Source organism: Aedes albopictus, chromosome 3 (genome assembly GCF_035046485.1).
Source record: "Aedes albopictus strain Foshan chromosome 3, AalbF5, whole genome shotgun sequence".
Lineage (NCBI taxonomy): Eukaryota > Metazoa > Arthropoda > Insecta > Diptera > Culicidae > Aedes > Aedes albopictus.
Window position 1 is genome coordinate 144,837,580 of NC_085138.1, and position 20,050 is coordinate 144,857,629.

At 42.2% G+C, this 20,050-nt stretch overlaps 1 protein-coding gene across 1 annotated transcript in view; it reads left to right on the forward strand.

Annotated features, from left to right (window-relative positions):
* LOC115271061 (serine-rich adhesin for platelets-like) overlaps positions 1 to 20,050 on the forward strand; it is a 32,635-nt gene that overhangs the window by 2,280 nt on the left and 10,305 nt on the right. Inside the window, exon 2 of the mRNA XM_029880498.2 lies at positions 18,704 to 19,925. Coding sequence (XP_029736358.2) covers positions 18,704 to 19,925 — 1,222 coding nt within the window. The remainder of the gene's footprint in view (positions 1 to 18,703; positions 19,926 to 20,050) is intronic.

The window sequence follows — 20,050 nt, forward strand, 5'->3', positions numbered from 1 at the left end:
CTGCGGTAAAATAGAAAAAATCCAACGGGGTTGCGGTGGTTTCGACCGCCGCAGTCGTTCCGCAAACGTCAAAAGTGCTCGGTTCACGCTAAAAAGCTCTCACTCACTTGGTTGCCATAAAATTCAAAAATAATGAAAATTGTTTCATTTATGGTTTATGTAATCGCAATTGCTGCCACAACATGTAACTTATTTCTAAACTATATTAGGTGTAGTTTTAGCACTTTAGTATGCAGCTGTACGCCATTAAACATAATTTAGATTTTCAACTATTTATTTTTGTTTCAAGGTTGTGTGCATACTTTTTGAAGTGTGCAGCAGTTTGACGTTTGCGGAACAGGTCTTCTTTGTCTTCTTCACTCCGCCAGGTTGGAAGATTTCTCTGGATAAGCAATATCAATATGAATTCAACATACTCTTGTATGTTGAATTTAAAAGGGACAGCTGCCCGTAAGGGTCTGTTCAAAAAAAAAAAACTCAGAGGGGACGGGGAAGGCCTGGACAAAGTCTACGCTCCATACAAATTTCGAAAATTTTGTATGGACAAAATTGTACTAGGGGAAGAGGGGGTGGTCTGAGATGGCCAAAATTGAGTCTACATAGTTGATAGACAGGGCCTCATTAGGCCTCAAAATTAACACATGAACATATGCTACCACTTCATTTATTACTAGACTATAACAAGTATGGTTCATCTTTGAAAGGTCGACCGAGCACGCGAACAAAAACGAAAGTTAACCCGAAAAATTCCTTCCCGCAATCCCGGCTTTCATCCGGCAATTAGTGCGGCGTCGTACAAATTTAACACCATGCAAAGAATGCGCCACCGGCTGCTGTGTGTCCGGCAGCGGCGACTTTTCACTATGTATTGTTGTTGTCGGACGGGATAGCTCTCTCCCGATCCAATTTGCAAACCGCGACCACCGCCTCTGATGGCCGGTTGGTGGATTCAGTAGGTACATTCTACCATCCTGCCAGTAGATTGACGCAAAAATTGAAACAAAAAACCATGCTGTGTAGCTACACAAAGAGCACACTACAGCACCATCATCGTCGTCGTCGATTAACAGAGCCAAAAGGATTACTTAATGTGGTAACAAACTCTAGGGCAGTGTGTTCTCGCGAAGTGCGATCAACATGGTTCGCACTAACGGGATTATCACCGAGAGAACGTGAGGAGGTGGAAAGGCGGAAACAGCACCTCGATGAATTTCTGATACGGGGGATTTTGAAATGAACCAACTAACTACTAAATAAAAGCAATAGTAGTGCAAACGTATTGATTCAACATCCGCAGACCTAAAAATGCCAGGGCTGTCATGGTAAATTCAGTGCAGGTTAGGCACTCGATATTTCCAATGGAGAAATTCCTAAAGGAATTCCTGGAGGATTTTCTGGAAGATTTCCGGAAGAAATTCCCAAAACAATTCCTGGAGGATTTCCTGGAGAAATTCACGGAGACATTCTCGGAGGAATTTCTGAAAAAAATCCCGAAGGAATTCCTGCAGTAATTCCTGATGGGAGTCATACATGAAATCCTGGGAAAATTTCCGGAGGAATTCCCGGAGAAATCCCTGGAGGATTTCCTAGGGGATTTCTCGGAGGAACTTCTGGAGGATATCTCAGAAGAATTCCCGGAAGATTTCCTGAAAAAAATCCTGGAGGAAGATCTTGAGGAATTCCCAGTGGAATCCTTGGATTAATTCCCGGTGCAATTCCCGGAGAAATTCCTGGAAAAATTCCTGGAAGAGTTCCTGTAAAAATTCCCGGAAGAAAAAACGGAGCAAGAGAAGCAATATTGTAGGGTGACAAAATTTGTATGCAGGGGGTCAAAGACGGTGTTGAATTATTCCCTCTTTTACCACATTACTCGACCATCTACTATAATTCCAAATGGCTCTTAGCTTGCTGAACAACTATGCTGAAATTGGAATACTTCTTGTTCATTAAAATATTTTCCTAATACTAGACGGAACCTATCGAATAATATCAGAACCAAGGACATCAGATACGTCTTACTTCCTCTTAACTTTCGGAACAATTTGTTGGACATTTTTAGATTTTTGAGATAAAATTGTTTGAATGTTTTGATTGCTGGTGTCCTCTAGCGTTACCATTGCCGAATAGATCTCTACCTGCCGAACAATTTTACAGAAAACGCCATGCTTTTAGCTTATTACAGTAACTGGATCATGAACGAGATACACGTGTTTAAATATTATACACAAGGTGCCACCTAGCGAATAAACCACGAATAATAGAATCAACTATCAGAAGAACTTTATTGAAGACATCATCATTCTATCTTATCAGGATTCTGAGATATAACAGATTGAAGATTTTTGATCCTGGCGCCACCTAGCGGACGATTCTTGAACCAAAGACGCCATTGCCAGATAGTTCTTAGCCTGCTGAACATCTTTACTGAAAACGGCATGCTGGTACCTCATTAGGATGTCGAGATATGCGTGCTTGAATTTTTCAGATACAATGTTCCACCTAGCGGATAAATCCCAAATCAAAGACTTTACTATCAGATAGTTCTGAGCTTGTTGAAGAATTATGCCGAAGACAGCATCATTCTATCTTATCAGGTTTCTGAGATATGAGGGTTTGAACATTTTTGACACCGGAGCTGCCCAGCGGCCGAATCGCGAACCAAAGTCGCCGTTGCCAGTTAGTTCTTAACCTGCTGAAAAAATCGCCGAATACACTATACTTAGACCTCATCGGGATCTTGAGATATACGTGGCCTATTTTGGTACCCCAAGACAATCCCGAATAACTCCGGAACCATGTGGACCAGGTACCCATGTCCCCGGCATCATAAACTAGAAGAGTTTTTCGGGAAGTTGTAAAAACGTATTGATTCAACATTCGCAGACCTAACAATGCCAGGGCTGTCATGGTAAAATCAGTGCAGGTTAGGCACTCAATATTTCCAAATTTCTGCGCCCGTTATATTGGACACCCCTAAGAAAATGACTTCACTATTGCGTCAAGCCAGAAGTTGCTTTGAGGATTTCCGCAGGATTTATTGGAATGATCTTTAGCAAGAATTTCTCCTTAAGAATGTATCCCTGCCTATGGTAATCTTTGAAATTTCCTCCAGGAATTCTTTCAGGAATTTCCCCAGAAATATTCCTTAGAAATTCTGTAGGAGTTTCTTAAACATCTCATAGAAGTCTCTTAAAACAGGTTCACGCATTTTCTTCCAAAATTCCTCCTGGGATTCCTTAAGAAATTCCTACATGGATAGCTACCTAAGTTTATGCTTGTATTCTTTCAGGTAGCTCTGCAAATATATCTGCAAAATTCCTTCAAAAATATTGTCTGATTTTTTCCGGATTTTTTTTATTTCTCCGAAAATTCTTCTTGAAATTTCTCAAAAAATCTCCAGGAATTTCTCCAAACGTTTCTTCAAAATATGCAATTCCTGGAGATATTTTATCGCAGATTTGGATATTCTTTCATGAATCCTCCAGGGCTTTCGTTTAGCAATTCAGATTTTTTCCAGAAATATTTATTTGAGTTTCTCCAGAAATTCCTTTAGGTATTACTCCATTCATTCAGGCATTTATTTGTAAATATTTCTTGAAAATTGTAAAGAGTATCTTCTGGAAGTTCCTTCAGCAGTTTTTTTCTTTGTTCCTCCAGGTTTTCTCCAGGCATTGCTTTGGATTTATTCAGACCTTCAGGGAATCTTTCCGAATTTGGTTTTCCAAAGATTCCTGCAGAAATTACTACAGAATCTGTTCCTTAGCACTTTCCAAGAAATTTTTCAAGAGTTTTATTTCTATGAATGCCTACAGAGGGTTCTCCAGTTTTTTCTCGAAAATTCCTTCAACAATTCCTTTTTTTTTATTTTTCAGTGGTTATTTCAAGAATTCTTCAGATTTTTTCTATTTAGGTAGCATTTTCTTTAGTATTTTTCCAGATAGTAGCCAAGGAATTATTTTGTACAAATCTCTTCAGAAATTTTATATGATTTTTTTCGGAGAGTTTCTTCTTTTTTCGGATGTATCTCCAGAAGTCTTTCTAATGATTCTAAAAAAATCTCTCCAGGGATCCCTCACAAGTTTATTGCTGGATTTTTTCAAGAATTCCACCAATAGCTTTGTCTGAGATTTCTGCAGACATTTATAGGAAATTGCTTCAGAAATTCCTCTGCAGATTTTTACAAGAATCCCTCCAGAAATTTCACAAGTATTTTTTCTTTCTTTTGCTTCTTTCCTCTTTCAGAAGCCTTCCAAAATTTTTCCTGAAAATTAAGGGTATTCTTCAAGGTATTATTTTAAGCATTCATCCAGGAACTGCTCCAGAGTTAACTAAAGAAATTGTTTCAGGAATTTTGGTTCAGGAATTCATCAAAAAAAATTTCAAGAATTTTTTTTAGAAGTTTTCAATGGTATCTCCTGAAATTTCAATAGGATTTCTTGAGACAATTCTCCAGGGATTTTTACAGAAATTCTTTAATTTGAAAGCAATTTCTGGAAGAGCTTTTGGAAAAATCCTAGAGGAATGTTTGAGCATGTTCTGCATGGAACTCTAATGAAATCCCAGTAGGTGTATCTGCCTTCTTTAAAAAAAATCCTTTTATGAATTTCTGCTGGAATTACTACAGATATTAAAGATTTTTTTGAAAAAATAACTTAAATGACTTGTAGAGGTTCGACTGGGAAGTTGACTTATTTCTCGGGGATTTCGGCTTTCAGTCAAAGAAAAGCGTTGATTTTCTTATGTCATCGCCAACGTTTCAATCCAGATGTTGGGATCTTCTTCAGGGCTCGAAATTAATCAATTTTGTCTAATCCCGTGTACATCTCACGGTTCGTTAATGTTCACATTAATGTTCGATCAGCTGTTGGCTCTGGCAGTGTTGGCAAGTGTCGTGGAACCTCCTGGTGTAGACCTCCCATTTTGTACCACTCACCCACTACCTTCGAGGGTGCTGGCAGTAAATGAGACTTGTGCAGTGCAAATTCAAAACGAGACAATCAACCTTGAGATGTACACGGGATTAGACAAAATTGATTAATTTCGAGCCCTGAAGAAGATTCCAATATCTGGATCGAAACGTTGGTGATTAGATAAGAAAATCAACGCTTTTCTTTGACTGAAAGCTGAAATCCCCGAGAAATAACTGAAATGACTTACCGAAGAAATACCCTGTTGAATTTGTAAAAAAAAATGCCGAAGAATTTCTAAAAAAAACTCCATGAAAGAACTTTTGATGAAATCCCTGAAGAAGTCTCTGGCGATAAAAATATCTCTTCAAAGGAATTTCAATAAGAGTCCCAGCAGGAACTTTCGAACCAACCGCTGAAGGAATTCGTGAGGAAGTTTTCAAAAGAATCCCTGGTAAAATCTTAGGGGGTACTTTTGAATGAATCTCCGGAGAAATATCCGAAGAAAACCCAGGGAAATTCTTGAAGTAAACTCGGGAGAAATTTCTTTAGAACTTCCTCGAGAAATAGGTGCTGAAACTTCTTGGGACATCCTTTGTGGAATTCCAAGAAAGAAATACTTGGGAATTTTTAGGAAAATTCCTGATGAAATTCTATAATAACATTCATGTAGGGTTTTCTGAAAGTGTTCTTGAAGTAACCAGTGGCAATTTTTTTGAAAAAAAAGATCCTGTTGATAAAAATATAGGGAAGCGGCTGCTAAGACCCTTGAAAAACACTCTTGAGATATTTCTAAAAGAATTTTCTTATCAATTCCTATGTACTGTTGAATACATTTCTTAAAGATTTCGTGGAGAACTTATGGGAGTTTTCCTTAGAGAAAATGCCGGAAAAAATCATGAGGAATAAACGAAGGAATATCTGGCGAAAATCCTGAAGGAATCTCTGTATGAACTCATGCAGGAATATCCGGAGGAATCCCTACCTAAATCACTGAAAATTATAATGCAAGAATCTCTGGAGAAATTTCTCCAGAATTTTCTTGATTGATTCCCGAATAAATTCCAGAACTCATTTATGCGGACATTTTCATTGGAATCCCAATTTCTGAGAAAAAAAATGCTGGTGGACTCCCTGAATATATACCTGAACGAATTTTAGAAGTAATATCTGGAAAATTTTATGAAGAAACCACTAGAAGAAATCATTGCGAATATTTGAAAAAAATATCTAAAGGATTCCCTGTAAAAAATTTGATGAAATATCCATTAAACCCTAGAATATTTTCTAAAGTAATTCCTGGTAGAATAAAAAAAACCATTTACATCTAGCCAACATAATCCTAGTAAATATTTCTTAAGAAATTCATGAGGTAATATCTGAAGAAAGCCCTGGAAAAGTTCCTCAAAGAAACCCTAACCCTGGAAAATTTTCTGGAAAAAAACGCTGTTGGAATTTCTGACAGAAACCATTATAAATTTTAGGACTGAATTCCTGCATTTCTGAAATAATTAATAGATTAATGTTAGAAGAAATCCATAGAATATTTCCATCGACTTGAAATCCTTGGACAAATTGTTTGAAGAATCTCATTAGTCATTTTAAAGGAATCTACAGATGTTTCTACAAAGTTCTCTGGAAGAATTTCTGAAGGAATCTTCGTAAAATTTTCTGCAGGAATCTGTGGAAGATTTTCTGAAAAATTACTTGGAGAAATTTCTGGAGAAACCCTTTTATCCGCCGAAAGCATTTTTTGAGGAATCCGTGGATAACTTTGTATAAAGAATTGTTGTACGATTTAATGAAACTATATATGGAGGATTTTTAAGGAAATGCACGGAAGCTTTTCTGAAGGAAATAAAAAAAATCTGAAGAATCCTCTGTTAAATATTTCGAAGGAAATTATAGAGAAAATTTTAAAGAATGAAAACTCCTGGAAGATTTTCCCGAGCAGAGGGGAATATCAAACTATTAACTATCAAATCACATAATCTGTTTTTATATCTTGTTTTGTTATTATTAACTTATCAAGGCATAAATTTTCCATAACATGTTTTGTTTGACAATCTTATTTTGTTATGATCAAGCTATTGATATACACCCATAAAATAATATTTTAATCATATGTTTTGTTATGGAACATATTTTATTATTATACTATTGAGAGTGTACAAATATTTAATAAACAATAGCACAACAATAACAAGTTTTGAAATTGAAACTACATCATTCAAGATTGTTTGCAGCATACCGTGTGTATGATCTAATTAGTTCTGACTGAACGAGCATTTTAGTTTATTTTTTTATAAACACTTCGATAATTATGACTTGTTTTATGTTCCTTTTTCAGTATTTAGTTACGTACACTGTAGTGCATAATTGATCGGACGAACGCCGATTTTCATACAAAATGGCCAAGATGCTGTAACGATGGTTTGCTTTGATGGATTGAGCTGAATTTTTGACACGGAACTACTCTTATGCAGAATTTTACGTGTACAAAGTACAAAATGTTTTCGTTCACAGGCCTAGGCGTGACAAGGCGTTGAAAAATGTGCAAAAGTGATCGGACAGCGATACCCTTTTGATTTACACGCGTGTCGCTATCCGAACTTTTATTATGTGACATCAAACTAATCATAACTAATTTTGATTTCGGATTGTTATCAATAACTTTCAAATAACAATATTTGTTATTGAAATATTTCCCAAATTCATTGTTATTATGTTGTTATCGAACTAACAAAACATGTTATTAAATTGGTCATCCAGGAACATTTTTTTGTTATGATTTTTGTTATTTTGCCGCTTATGACATGTAAGTTTATAACATAATTTGTTATGTTAATAACATGAAAATAACTTATTTCATTACTCAGTTATTTTGCCAAAATAACACATTTTCTTATGCTGTTGTTATTCCCTTCTGCTCGGGTTGTAAAGTAATGTTTCACAAGAAATTCCGTAATCGCAAGAGCAATCTTCGAAGGCGTTGAAGATTTTTTTTTAAATCTGTTGGGAAATTTCTGCTCTGCTCTGCTCTGCTCTGCTCTGCTCTGCTCTGCTCTGCTCTGCTCTGCTCTGCTCTGCTCTGCTCCAAAACATAGACGAAATCAATTAGGCTGATACCTGCAACGTTGGAGGGTTCAAAACTAAGTGTTCGGATTGCAGACGAAGATTCTACCTTGTTTGTGACCTTGCGTGGATTGACTTTCGAATTTTCAGCATTGCACTCCAAGAAGCTACTGGGAGGTCTTGCGTGCAGACGAATGGTAGTATCATACTTCTCTGCTTTGCAGACGACATTTACACAAGCATTTACATCATGGGCATCGATCGTAGGACAGTGGACGAAGCATTTGTTCCTGATAGGATGGAGATAGCGAGGACAGATTTGACGATAAGTCCGACTAAGACGAAGTACATGGTTGCGGGTAGAGACAGAAGTAGGCTTAGTTATATAGTGATGTAGTGATTAATGCGGAAACTGTTGAATCAAGAGCAGTAGAAACGATTCACTGCATATCATCAGTTGATGCTGTTGATCCGCACCATCCATGGAACAACTGTACCTACACACTAACCATCCAATCAACATCTTCATCGCCGACTTGTCCCCATCCTGCTGTAGCCGACCCTCCCCGTTGGTTGATGGACTGCGCTCGGGCGGGATGGGAAATCTTTCCCGAAAAAGAACACAAAATGTAAACAAACGAACCGTGCACGCGTTTTAAGTCTGCGAACGGGAAGCGAGGCCTGGTGCGATACTCCGCTCCTCTCGGTCATCCGTTGCAAAGTGCTGACTGCTGAAGTCAGCCAGTAGCCATCAGTAGCAGTAGTTTATTTGACTGTTGAAAAGCCGGGCGAAATCATCCGCCACCACTACTGGCCGCTCTCACAAGGAACCTACTGGTTGTTTGGCCAAAATATAGACTGCACACGCACAGTGCACACACGGGTGCGTGGAGCGGATCCGGAAATTTTCAAGTTCAAGCGTTAAATTAAAGTCGTGCTGTAAACAGATGTACTACACAGTGAAGTATATGTAGACTTGTGATTCAGCTTAACCGCTGCTGTAGTGATCTCGTTTGATGACGAAGGCGACGACGAGGAGGGACGTTGTCAACCGCCATCAACTGAATTCGGTAGGCGCGGTTGTTGTTTTTTGGGTGGAATTTTATGGGATCTCAATTAAAATGATGAACCGCGGAGCGGTTTGAAGTTAATAGAGTTGTCACAGCTTGTTCGGTCTGGTGACAATTAATGGAGAGGGACTTCGAATGACTGCCAGAAACGATCGGAGAACGGAGAGCTGCACGGAGTGGCTGCTGTTTTGACTGGTCATTGACTTTATGTGTGCGTGTTTGGATCGGGATTAGCAATGGGGAATGATGTGGATTAAGGAGTCATACTGCTGTTGCCTGGTTCACACGGTACAAACAATGTGTGGTCGCATCTATCTGCCGCTATTGCATAATAAGCGTTTATTGGGGCAATCCCGGAGCAGACTGCAACAATCCAATCATTTGTTCGTTCGCCTGGTGATCCAGAAATGAGTGCCACTGGAGATGAAGACATCAGCCATATGATGAACCAGATGCAGCTCGACACTAATTGATGTCATATTCATTAGAATTTATGGCTACGCTATTATCACTCTGTAGTCACATAGTTGAATGGAGTTGATTAGCTTCTGGATACTGAATAGGACTGCGAATCATTAGTAGTACGGTCTATGATGATGGTTGGCACTAGTCTTGTAGTGTACCACGCACTTTGACCTGTCTTGATTATTACATAACCTTAAGTGCTTGTACGCAATGTTAAAGTTACAGCATATTCAAATGTTGAGCTATCACCTACTGACATGCCTTCAACACCCAAACTCATTACTCATATAGGCGTGGGAGCTTCAAAAAGATCTCCATGAGATGTGCGTGACTTTTGTATGATTACTCTGATTGATTCCCAATTAGTGATGATCATCCTACGCATCGTCCCAAACATCTTAAAAACGTTTTAACACCTCCTGTGGTATTCCTTCGGCTGTCTTATTGCTTTAATATCTTCATAAAGTGCATCTACACCAACAAGGTGTCCTCCGCCCATGGTCGTCGCTCATCGAAACATCAGTGAACTAACCTCATATATTCAGCGCACAGATCACATCGTCTTCAAGAAAAAAGTGCATGTTTCACGTAGATATAGGTACCCGTAATGACGAACGCGCTTCATCCAAACGTGACGGAGGGATGATCAATGAGTCTGCATGCGTTACCGCCATTTACCATTATCTCTTCGTATAATTTAGCAGTTCGTCTGGCGTCTTCCAGCAAACATACGCACCGACACCGCCGCCGATCAATTGGTAAGGTAAGACAGCGCTTGGGTACGACAGTGAAATGACCACTCCATATCTGGTCTGTTGAGGTGTGGGCTTACTTGATTACAGCGTTTACTGCCTTCTGGTTCCGATGGGTAATAATTGAACAAAGTCATCATCGTGGCCGAGCTTTCTGTTGAGTACGACATTTTTACTTACAGATTAAATATTTCAAATGTAAACTCCCACAGCCTCACAACTTTCCTTAAATGTACCGATTGTATTCTTTGCAACTCGGATTTGATGGCTACGCAGTCTTGTTAAACCAAAACGAGTTGTTTGATTTTGGATGGTGGAGCGCCCCTGAAGAAGACACTATCCAAAGTGTCGAAACGTCGAACAACTCGTTTTGATTTAACAAGACTGCGTAGCCGTCAAATCCGAGTCGTAAATGTACCAGCATCAGGTGGGCTCTGCTTTGTTGATTTTATTTTTATGATATAGGGCACTGCATTATTTTGATTTTGTATGGGATTTTGACGTTTCTTGGCCTTGTTGTTTACAAATTTTCTGTAAGAGTGAAAGAGAAGGAGAGAATTTCATGCAGTGCCCTATTGAGAGAAATCCAAGATGGAATTCTTTGAGCATTACAGTTAGGCTGCAAAATGGTGAGTTGACAAGGAGCATTCAACATATCTCTGGTTCTCACAAGTTGCTACCTCATATTTCCACAAGTCAATAGATGACTAATACTTCCAGAATTGTGTCGTTGTGTGTGTAGCCTGGGCACTGTTGCCTCCTGAATTCAGCTAGATTGAGGAGGTACGTCTCGAGCGTTTGTTCATCAAGAAGGTGCGGCTCAAACACCGTCATCTAGCGACTGAGTATACAATTTTCCTTCATCGAAAGCTATACCTAAGGTAGCACCCCCACCACTGTGGCTAGTGGATCTTAGGCCAACAACCTGCTGTTCTCTAAACAACATCAGGCAAATATTGGAACATGGAATTTTTTTTCAACGCAAGCTCAGCAAGGCAAGCTGGCACAACTCGTCAGCTCGGCGCGGTGCATGAAGCTCGAAATCCTGGGACTAACTGAAGTCCGTTGGCCTATCTTTGGAGAACACAAGCTACCGTCGGAACAGGTATTGTTATATGCCGGTTTTCAAGGCTACAAGACCCCCGTCGCAGAGGAGTTCCTACTAGCGCCCAGGCACAGGCGGCGCTTATCAACACCACACGCCGACTAGAAGATCCATCTACGAAGAGATCACACGTTTACGAACTTGGAAGGAAAGAAACAGAGGACAGCCATCAAATCATGCCTTTACTGAAACTAGCGAGAATAACCTGGGTGAGCTGCGCACTCAGCGAAAAGAGAGGGTCACTGATGAAATCTGGCGGAATATTGAGGAGCGCAGAGTAGCAAAGGCCGCGATTGAGTGGGCAAGAACCAGAGCAGCCAAATACGAGTCCCATCAACGGTATTTGGATCTAGAAAAGGAAGTAAAACGTTGCTGCAGAAGGGACAAGTGAGCATGGGTGGACTCCTTGGCTGACGAAGGCGAGAAAGCCGCCACAACCACCTCCTCTACAATATCTCACGATGTCTGAGTGGCGCAAGGATAAACCCGAGGATGCCAGTGAAAGACGCTGCTGGACAGTTACTGACCCACCCAACTGAGCAGTTAAAACGTTGGTTTGAGCACTTCGAACAACTTCTTCAAGTTTCGATGTCCAGGTGATTTTTAAAGAACTTAAGTTGGTTTCAAGGAGTTTCAGGTGTACTTCAGAGAAAACTTAAATGTAAATTAACCCGTAACGTGGGTAGATCACATTGCAATGGTGCGTTACGGCGTAAGATCTACCATACTATACCAAATTTTGATCTTGCTATTTTCCATTCTGGTTAATTTAAATGCAGGATCAAGATTTGGTTTACTTTTTTACTGTTTTTTTTTGTTTATTAATTGTTTTTTATTCTATTTTTGTAATTTGTTTTTCACTGCTAATATACCGTTTGTTTCAGAGGAATGCAGGTAAATTTGTCCTATTTGTAAATAACGCAATTTACAAACAATATAACTGTTGTGAGCGTATCACCATTTAATACTATTTTCTATTTCAGATTTACAAGCAGCGATCGAAACGACGAAGCGTCTCTTTTTTTTGGAAAGGTTAGGATTGCCGTACGATTCAGTGGCAGGTAGACCACGGTGTCCGCGTCGATTTCTTCGAGCCGAGTTTCGTAATTTCGCGTGTTCTGTTTCTTCGAGTACAGTTTCGTAATTTCACGGGTGTTGATGTGTGTTTCTTACTTTCGCGAACCTCGTTTTACGCAATTTATTTTTGATATAAAATAATGACATGTCTGGAAGCCATCCGGTAGTTAAAATACAGTGATCGGAGCGTGAGTGTGGTATCCGGGATCAGCCGCACGACGCCAGCTAGCAGTAGATCCGGCTGTGTTTTCGCGAATTGATTGTGCGGTGGACATTATTCCCTGACATGTCGCGTATGTGAGGACGTATTCAATTTTTCGCGAGTGCATCGTTCGTAGCAAAACAAGAATTGGTCTGGTGATTGTAGCAATTTGTTTACCAAAACAAAGCCCCAAACAAATCATCCCTTCCCGTATCCAAGCTCCTAGTGATTACTCGTAGTAACGCAGAGAATTCCTCGGTTATTGGCCTAAGCGAGAATCACGTCATCACTTCCTTCCCTATCCTCAATTGACCTGCATTCGGACGCGGCCGGCGCTGGTTTTGCTTTTTAAAAAGTATTGGGATGCCAGCATTTACACAATGAGGAGAAGGCTAGTCCCAAGCATTATCTGTTGGTTATTTGTGTAAATGCAGCTGTCCTTGCAATAACAGAGGAGCAACCGCGGGCGGTCAATCATGCTCATGCTCATGCTCATGCTCATACTTCAGAGAAAACTTAATTGTCCTGTCAGAGACGTTTCAGGAGATGTAAGTTGCGTTTCAAAAAGTTTCAGGGAGCTTCAGGGGCGTACATGAAAGACTCCGAAAAACCCCTGAAGCGCCCCTGAGACCCCTCTGGAAGGCTCTGAAGTCCCCTAAGCACCCCAAAACCCTCTGAGATCCCATGAGAAACCCCTGAGACCCCCTGTGGCACCCTTGAAACCCACAAAGGCCCCCTTAAATGTCCATGGGACCCTCTGGAACTCCCCTGCAACTCCCTGAGTCTCCCCGAAGCACTCCTGGGGTCCCTTGAAGCCTCCCTGGAGCCCCCATGAAACTTCTGAGGCCAAAAACACCATTGAGACACCTTGGAACCTTTTTGAAAGCCCCCGATACTTTGGAGTCCCCTTGAGATCGCCTGAATTGCCCCTGACCCCTTAACGCCCGGATACGAATATCCATGGCGCGAGTGTAAATTATACTCACCTCGTGCTGCAAGTTCTCGCACGACTTTGATATGCGTGTTTTTTTAAATTTCTTTGTATTTGTGAATTTTAACTTATAATGCTAATTCTTCACACTTTGATATGCGTGTGTGACTTTTACTTATTCGGCATTTTTTTTTACAAAATTACAATGTGAATGTCCTTCATACACTTTTTTTGTTAGTAGCAGGCTTCTGAACTGAGGTATCACAAGTTACTTTTTTTTGTGAAATAGACTAGAAGATATTCTTAAAACCATTATAAACCTAAAATAAAATATGTATGGGGTTTTACGACTGGGAACTTGATGGAAAGGGGGATGGCTTTCTCAGTCTTTGATTCAAGAACGATTTTTATCCACATTCCCGACGTTTCGGTCTAGGGATTTGAAAAAGGCCAAATCCCTAGGCCGAAACGTCGAGAATGTACACAGCAAATAATTTTGTAATATCCAGGCGCGTAATTTCTGGTGATGTGTTAATTTTCGAACGTAATCTCACTCGGTTACATCATTTTCCAACAATTATCACACTCACCATGCACACCCTGGTTGGCACCGGAAAGTGTCAACAAACCCATTCCAGCAGATACCTAGAAGCAGTATCATATTTATCACCTTCCTTCTAACTCGGTGAAATAGCTGAGAGGTAAGGGATATGTCTCTCAATCAACGGATCTGTGTACGAATCCATGCCAATATTTTACTTATATATGATTCATCTAAAGATCCGGTTCTAGCGATTGCTAGACCCACTCTCAAGCTGCGGCGGCTAATTTGTTGCATGAAAATGATGTAATTGTTTACATCACTTTTAAGTCGCGACTGATGTGCAGCGAAAATGATGTGATATCACAAGAATTTTTTTGCTGTGTAGATAAAAACCGTTCTTGAATCAAATACTGAGAAAGCCATCCCCCTTTCCTGAAATAAAAGGCGTAAGGTTATATGACGATTGTCAGAACCTCTACAAGGCAAATTGTTCATCAAAATGTTTCTTGGGACTAGCAAGTGTGTAAAACTCTTGCTAGTGAGTATGTCCAATACATCTGCCGTTCTTCTGCAAAGTGACGTAAGCGACATTGATAATTTTGGTATAGTTTTGGTTATTATTCATCAAACTCTTGATATGAGTGTAATCAGTTTCGTACCTTTTAATTCCGCTCTATGTTGCTTATCCTTTGACAGATACGCATATTTCGACTACCACTTGTAATCTTCCTCAGTGTCAGTTATCCAACTGAGTGGATAACTGACACTGAGGAAGATTACAAGTGGTAGTCGAAATACGCGTATCTGTCAAAGGATAAGCAGCATAGGGCGGAATAAAAAGGTACGAAACTGATTACACTCATTCGAAAAGGGTATTCTGCTTAGAGGGTTCGAAAAGTCGGCACAAGAAACTCTTGATAGTTTGCTGTGTTTTCTTCAATAGATGCTAGATTACCACCAGATCTTTCATCCTAATATTGCAGACATATTACAATGTTATTATTTCCCCAGATATTTGCCCTGGAGCCTCCTGAAACGCCCCTAAAACCCCCTGGAATGCCCCTAAGATCCCTTGGAACGCCTCAATGGTCCCTTGAATCGCCACTGAAAAGTTCTGGAATCCCCTTGAAACCTCCTGAAACGCCCCCGAGACCTCCTGGAATTCCCCTTGAAGTCCCCTGAGACACTCTGAAACACCTCTGCGACTCCCTGGAATCATCGTAAGAACCCCTGATACCTCCTGAAGAGATCCCCTGGAAGCCCTTCAGACCTCTGGAACGCCCATGTAACTCCAGATAAACCCCCGCTCCCACCTTGAAACCCCGGGATCCCCTGAAATGCCACTGCACACCCTTTGCTGATGGTTGGTGGTGATGGCAATCACCATCTTCTATCAACGCGCCCTGGCCGCCGTTGCCATAGCTACTGATATTATTACATTTTCTGGTAGAACAAATCCTTCCACCACTTCGAAGGTATTCTCGTCTATTGTGACATTACTAACTAGACGGATCCGGTTTGATAAGCTTCCAAGAAAAGCATTTTTTTTTTCATGATTTCCATAGCTTTGTCGTATGTCGCCTTGAGTCGGTGAACAGGTGATACATTTAGACTTGATATTCACGGCCGAGTTCACGGCATCTACGGAAGATTTGCCGTACGGTACAAATCGACCAGCCATCGATGAGGCCGGCTTGATAACTTTCCAGAGGCTCATTCGGTGTAGGTGACAGACGGCGGAATATGATCTGGGATGACATTAGATAAAAGAAAAAAGAGTGTAAAATTCTGTGGCATATGATGCACATAATTGGATCGTGAGATATCACAGAAGTTTTCATGACGTATCATGTAAAAGTCATTAAATATCATGTAAGCTTTCATTGTCATGTATTTCTGCATGACTTTGAGTGTTTACATGACATATAACACAAATTTACATGGTATATCATGTAAACTATCATAACAATAAGTTTAGATGACTAAAATGAAGTTAACATGACATGTAAATCTGATTATTTTTATCTGTGAAGGTTGCGTTCAAAATGGCAATTGATCTGAGGTTCTCACATTTCAAATAGTCGCCTTTCTTGTGAATGGGTGCAGATTACCCCTTCCTTTCACTCCTTCGGTAGCTGTTCGGTTTCCCAGATCCAGACTATCAACCGGTGAAAACAGGTGGCCAGCCTTTGCGAGCACATCTTGATCAATTTAGCTGCGATACCATCTTTACCAGCTGCTCTGTTGGTTTAGAGCTGGTGAATGGCATCTTGAACCCTCTTTGTGCATTAAGGTCTGTTTTGACCCAAACCGTACACCACGTCAGCGAGCTGTTCCCAACGTGATGTATCGATGATCGATCTTCATGTCCGTCCGTCACGATGCCCCGTCCTCATCGCTGTATATATCGGCTCAGGGCACGACACTGTTGCGGGTTGCGTTGAGCTTCTGGAAGAAGTTCCGTGTTTCATGGGAACGGCACAGCAGTTCCATTTCGTCACACTCCGTTTCTTCCAGGTTACACTTTATCCCCGAAAGAAGCGGGTCTGCTGTTTCTGCTTCTGTTTGTAACGTTCCACGTTCGTCTACGACTACTTTCCAATGACCGTGCGTCGTTTTGTGCGCAGTTTGGCCATCACCAGGTAGTGGTCGGAGTCGATGTTAACGCCATTATAAATCCTGACGTCGATAAAGTCGGAGAAATGCCGTCCGTCAATCAGAACATAGTCGATTTGCGACTCCGTCTGCTTTGGTGATCTCCAGGTGTAACGCTAAGAGAGGCTGTGTTTGAAAAAGGTGTGTTCCGCCTCAAAAGGCCAGAGCCTACCTGAGCGTTGAGGTCTCCTATGATGATCTTGATGTCGGGGCTTGGGTAGCGGTCAAAATGCATCGATGTCATCATCCGTGCTTCTGGAGTAAGCGCTGTGTACTTCGACTTAGCTTAAGTTATAGAATCGGCACTTGATGCTCAAACTGCACATTCTTCCGTCGATCGTCCACAAACCGATCACGTGGTTCTGCTTACTGCCCATTACGTTAAAAGCTGTTTCCAGCTTGCGCACGTTGCTGCAGCTCTGGCAGATGGTATGATTACTTCTAAACATTCGCACCACAGATCCTGTTCACCTACAGCACTATGATTCCGAAACCGCAATCCCTCTGTACATCGACGAGCATGCGGGAAATTGGGATGAAATTGAGACATCTGTAGTTCTTCGTATCATGTTTCGAATCAAAAGGGCCTGACCTAAAACTCCCTTTTCCCGAGTATCTGGGAACACAGTTGTGCTTAGAGGATTTCACTGGGGGTTGATCAGCTGCCTCCAGAGCCTGGGGAACATACACTGTAGTTACCGCTTTTCTTGTAGAATCTTCCCTGTTAGCCTACGCCCTAAATTCCCAAAAGGGTTGGATACGATTTTCTCCCAACATAGTTGACAATTTTAGAAATATCATTCTATTCTCCTTCTCGGTGTCCGTACCCGCGATTGATTGCGCTGACCCATTACTGACCAAAGCCATCAATCAACGATCAGCAAAATCAGCGCCGCCGCCGCCACCGTTGTCAGACAGAAGCGCCACACGAACATTGTACCTAGTTAACATTTTGACGCCGCGCCGTCCAGCACACGAAGATGGCGAACGACTGATCAATGCGCGAACATGAGTGACAACTGACCACCCCTCAAGGCTTGGCGTCCAACAACAACGAGGGACCCACCGACCTCACCACTTGATTGATTGATAGTCCACTGCTGCCTGGTACGGTGGTGGCACTATTCCCGCTTAATTCCCGCTCATAAAATGCAAACATGCAAAGAAGTTCGGTTGAACGCCGGTGGCTCTGGGACTCCACGGACGACGCGATCGCCGAGCAGACCACCGCACCGGTAGCTGCCTCAGCGCCACTCGACTCACTACTGTCTTCCGCGCGCGCTTGGACGCCGGTCGGTAATTAAATTAGGCAATAAACTTCTTCGCGTGCCTATTCCGCGTGTTTAGGGTTACACGCGATTGCGGTGAAGATGTGAAAGAAGTGAAAACTAGTTGTCCCCATCTCTCCGGCAAGAGACAATTGCGGTAGACAACGCCACATCGTCCTAAATGGTTTGCGACCGGAGCGCAATTGAAATCAACGACCGGGGATTGAGTTCACCGAATGAATGTCTGAAGACCCTAATTGAAGTGCGTTATTCTGGGATGCGCTCGGTTGTTGGTATCATCGTTGAGCTGAGCTGTTACCAAGCGCCAGTGGGTGATTTTGATTGATTGACTAGACATGACAGGGCTCGTTTCGTACAACGCGGAAACATTGGAGACTTTGCGTGACTTCGAAGAACGCTTCGGGCACCAGGGGAGAAGGTGATGAAGGTTAACGAGTGGATGATAATGCGTGTAGACATGGATGAATGAGCTCACGCCTTCATTTCCAATTAATGACAAATCAATCGGTTGCGAAATGTGAGCAAGATTTATGTTTTGATGGGATGCACACTTCATAAATTCAAAATCGTTCTCTTTACACCCAATCTAATGCAAACTTTCAATTATTTTTCTTCCGTCTCCAAACTACAGAAAGACTTCACCGACGACTGCGTCTTCAACGAGCAGATGGAGCAGCACCACTACAACACGTACAGCTCGACGCAGCATTCGAACTCGCGGCGAACGCTGTACCTGGCGTTGAACAAAACCGGCCAGCCGCGCAAGATCCAGATCCCGGTCAACCGAACGCTGGGAAAGCTGGCGACCTACACGAAAGCGCTCACCCAAACCGTAGCTCACGATCGTGTGGAGCGATTGATTTCGAGACTATTCGGAGCGAACCACGTCCGCCACGGGCTGAAGCAGCTGTGCGAAACGGGCCGGGCACTGCAGGACCTCACCGAGAAGGTCATGCGACCACGGGCTGCTTGCGGTCCGGTCAAGGCTCCGCAGAACGTGGGGCCGACGGGTGCCGGATCGACGGCGGCGAGCGCTGCCGCCGGTGGCAACAAAGACAAAGACAGCAAAGACAACATGCGAAAGAAGAAGAAAAAGCGGCGGAAATGCCGCGAAGACGAGGCGCCTGGAGAGCACTGCTTTAGGCCGCAGGGTGGTAGCATAGGTACAAATAGTGGTAGAAAAAGGCCCCCAGGGCAAGCGAAGAGTCAGAAGTGCAGCCCGGAAGATGGCGATTGTGTTGTTAGTCTTAGTAGTAGTAGCAGTAGTAGTAGTAGCTCCAGTGGCAGTCCAAACAGTGCAAATAGTGTAAGTATTAGCCGCAGCAGCAGTAGTAGTAGTAGTAGTAGTAGTAGCAATCGCCCAAGCGCAAGCCAAGCGACCGTACCAAATGCAGGAGCTCAGCCCCCGGGGGCAGGCCCGAAAAAGAAGGTGATCAAGAAAGTCAACTCGAAAAATACTCCTTCCAATGTAAATAGTAACAATAATAAGAAGCCTAAAAAGGGTCCGGGTGGAAGTGGCGGAGGCCCCAACGCCAACAAGAAAGCCAAACAACAGCAACAGAACTCTAGCAGTAGTAGTAGTGGCAGTAGCGCAAGCAGCAGCAGTAGTACAGTGCCATCAGTCCTTAGGGGTAGGGCGAAAACGACGCCGGCGAGGAGAGTGCCCTCGCTGAGGTCAGCGACCTCAACGACATCGTCGTCGACGACGACTACTCCGGGACGTCCTCCGATGACGACGCCGGCCAACCTCGACGATACCTCGCAATCGGAAGACGACCTCGAAGCGGAGCTCGAGGCGGACGACCTGGTGCACTCGTCGGCCGAGTTCATCGAGGAGGAGGATCTCGACGAAGGTAACATTAATCTCACTGGTCAATCTTTGAACTTTGTGGACGAGGAAGATTTGGATGATATGGATTTCTGAAAGCAACAGTCCTGAATTGTGTATACTCTTCCTGTTAGAGCGAATGGGGACCCG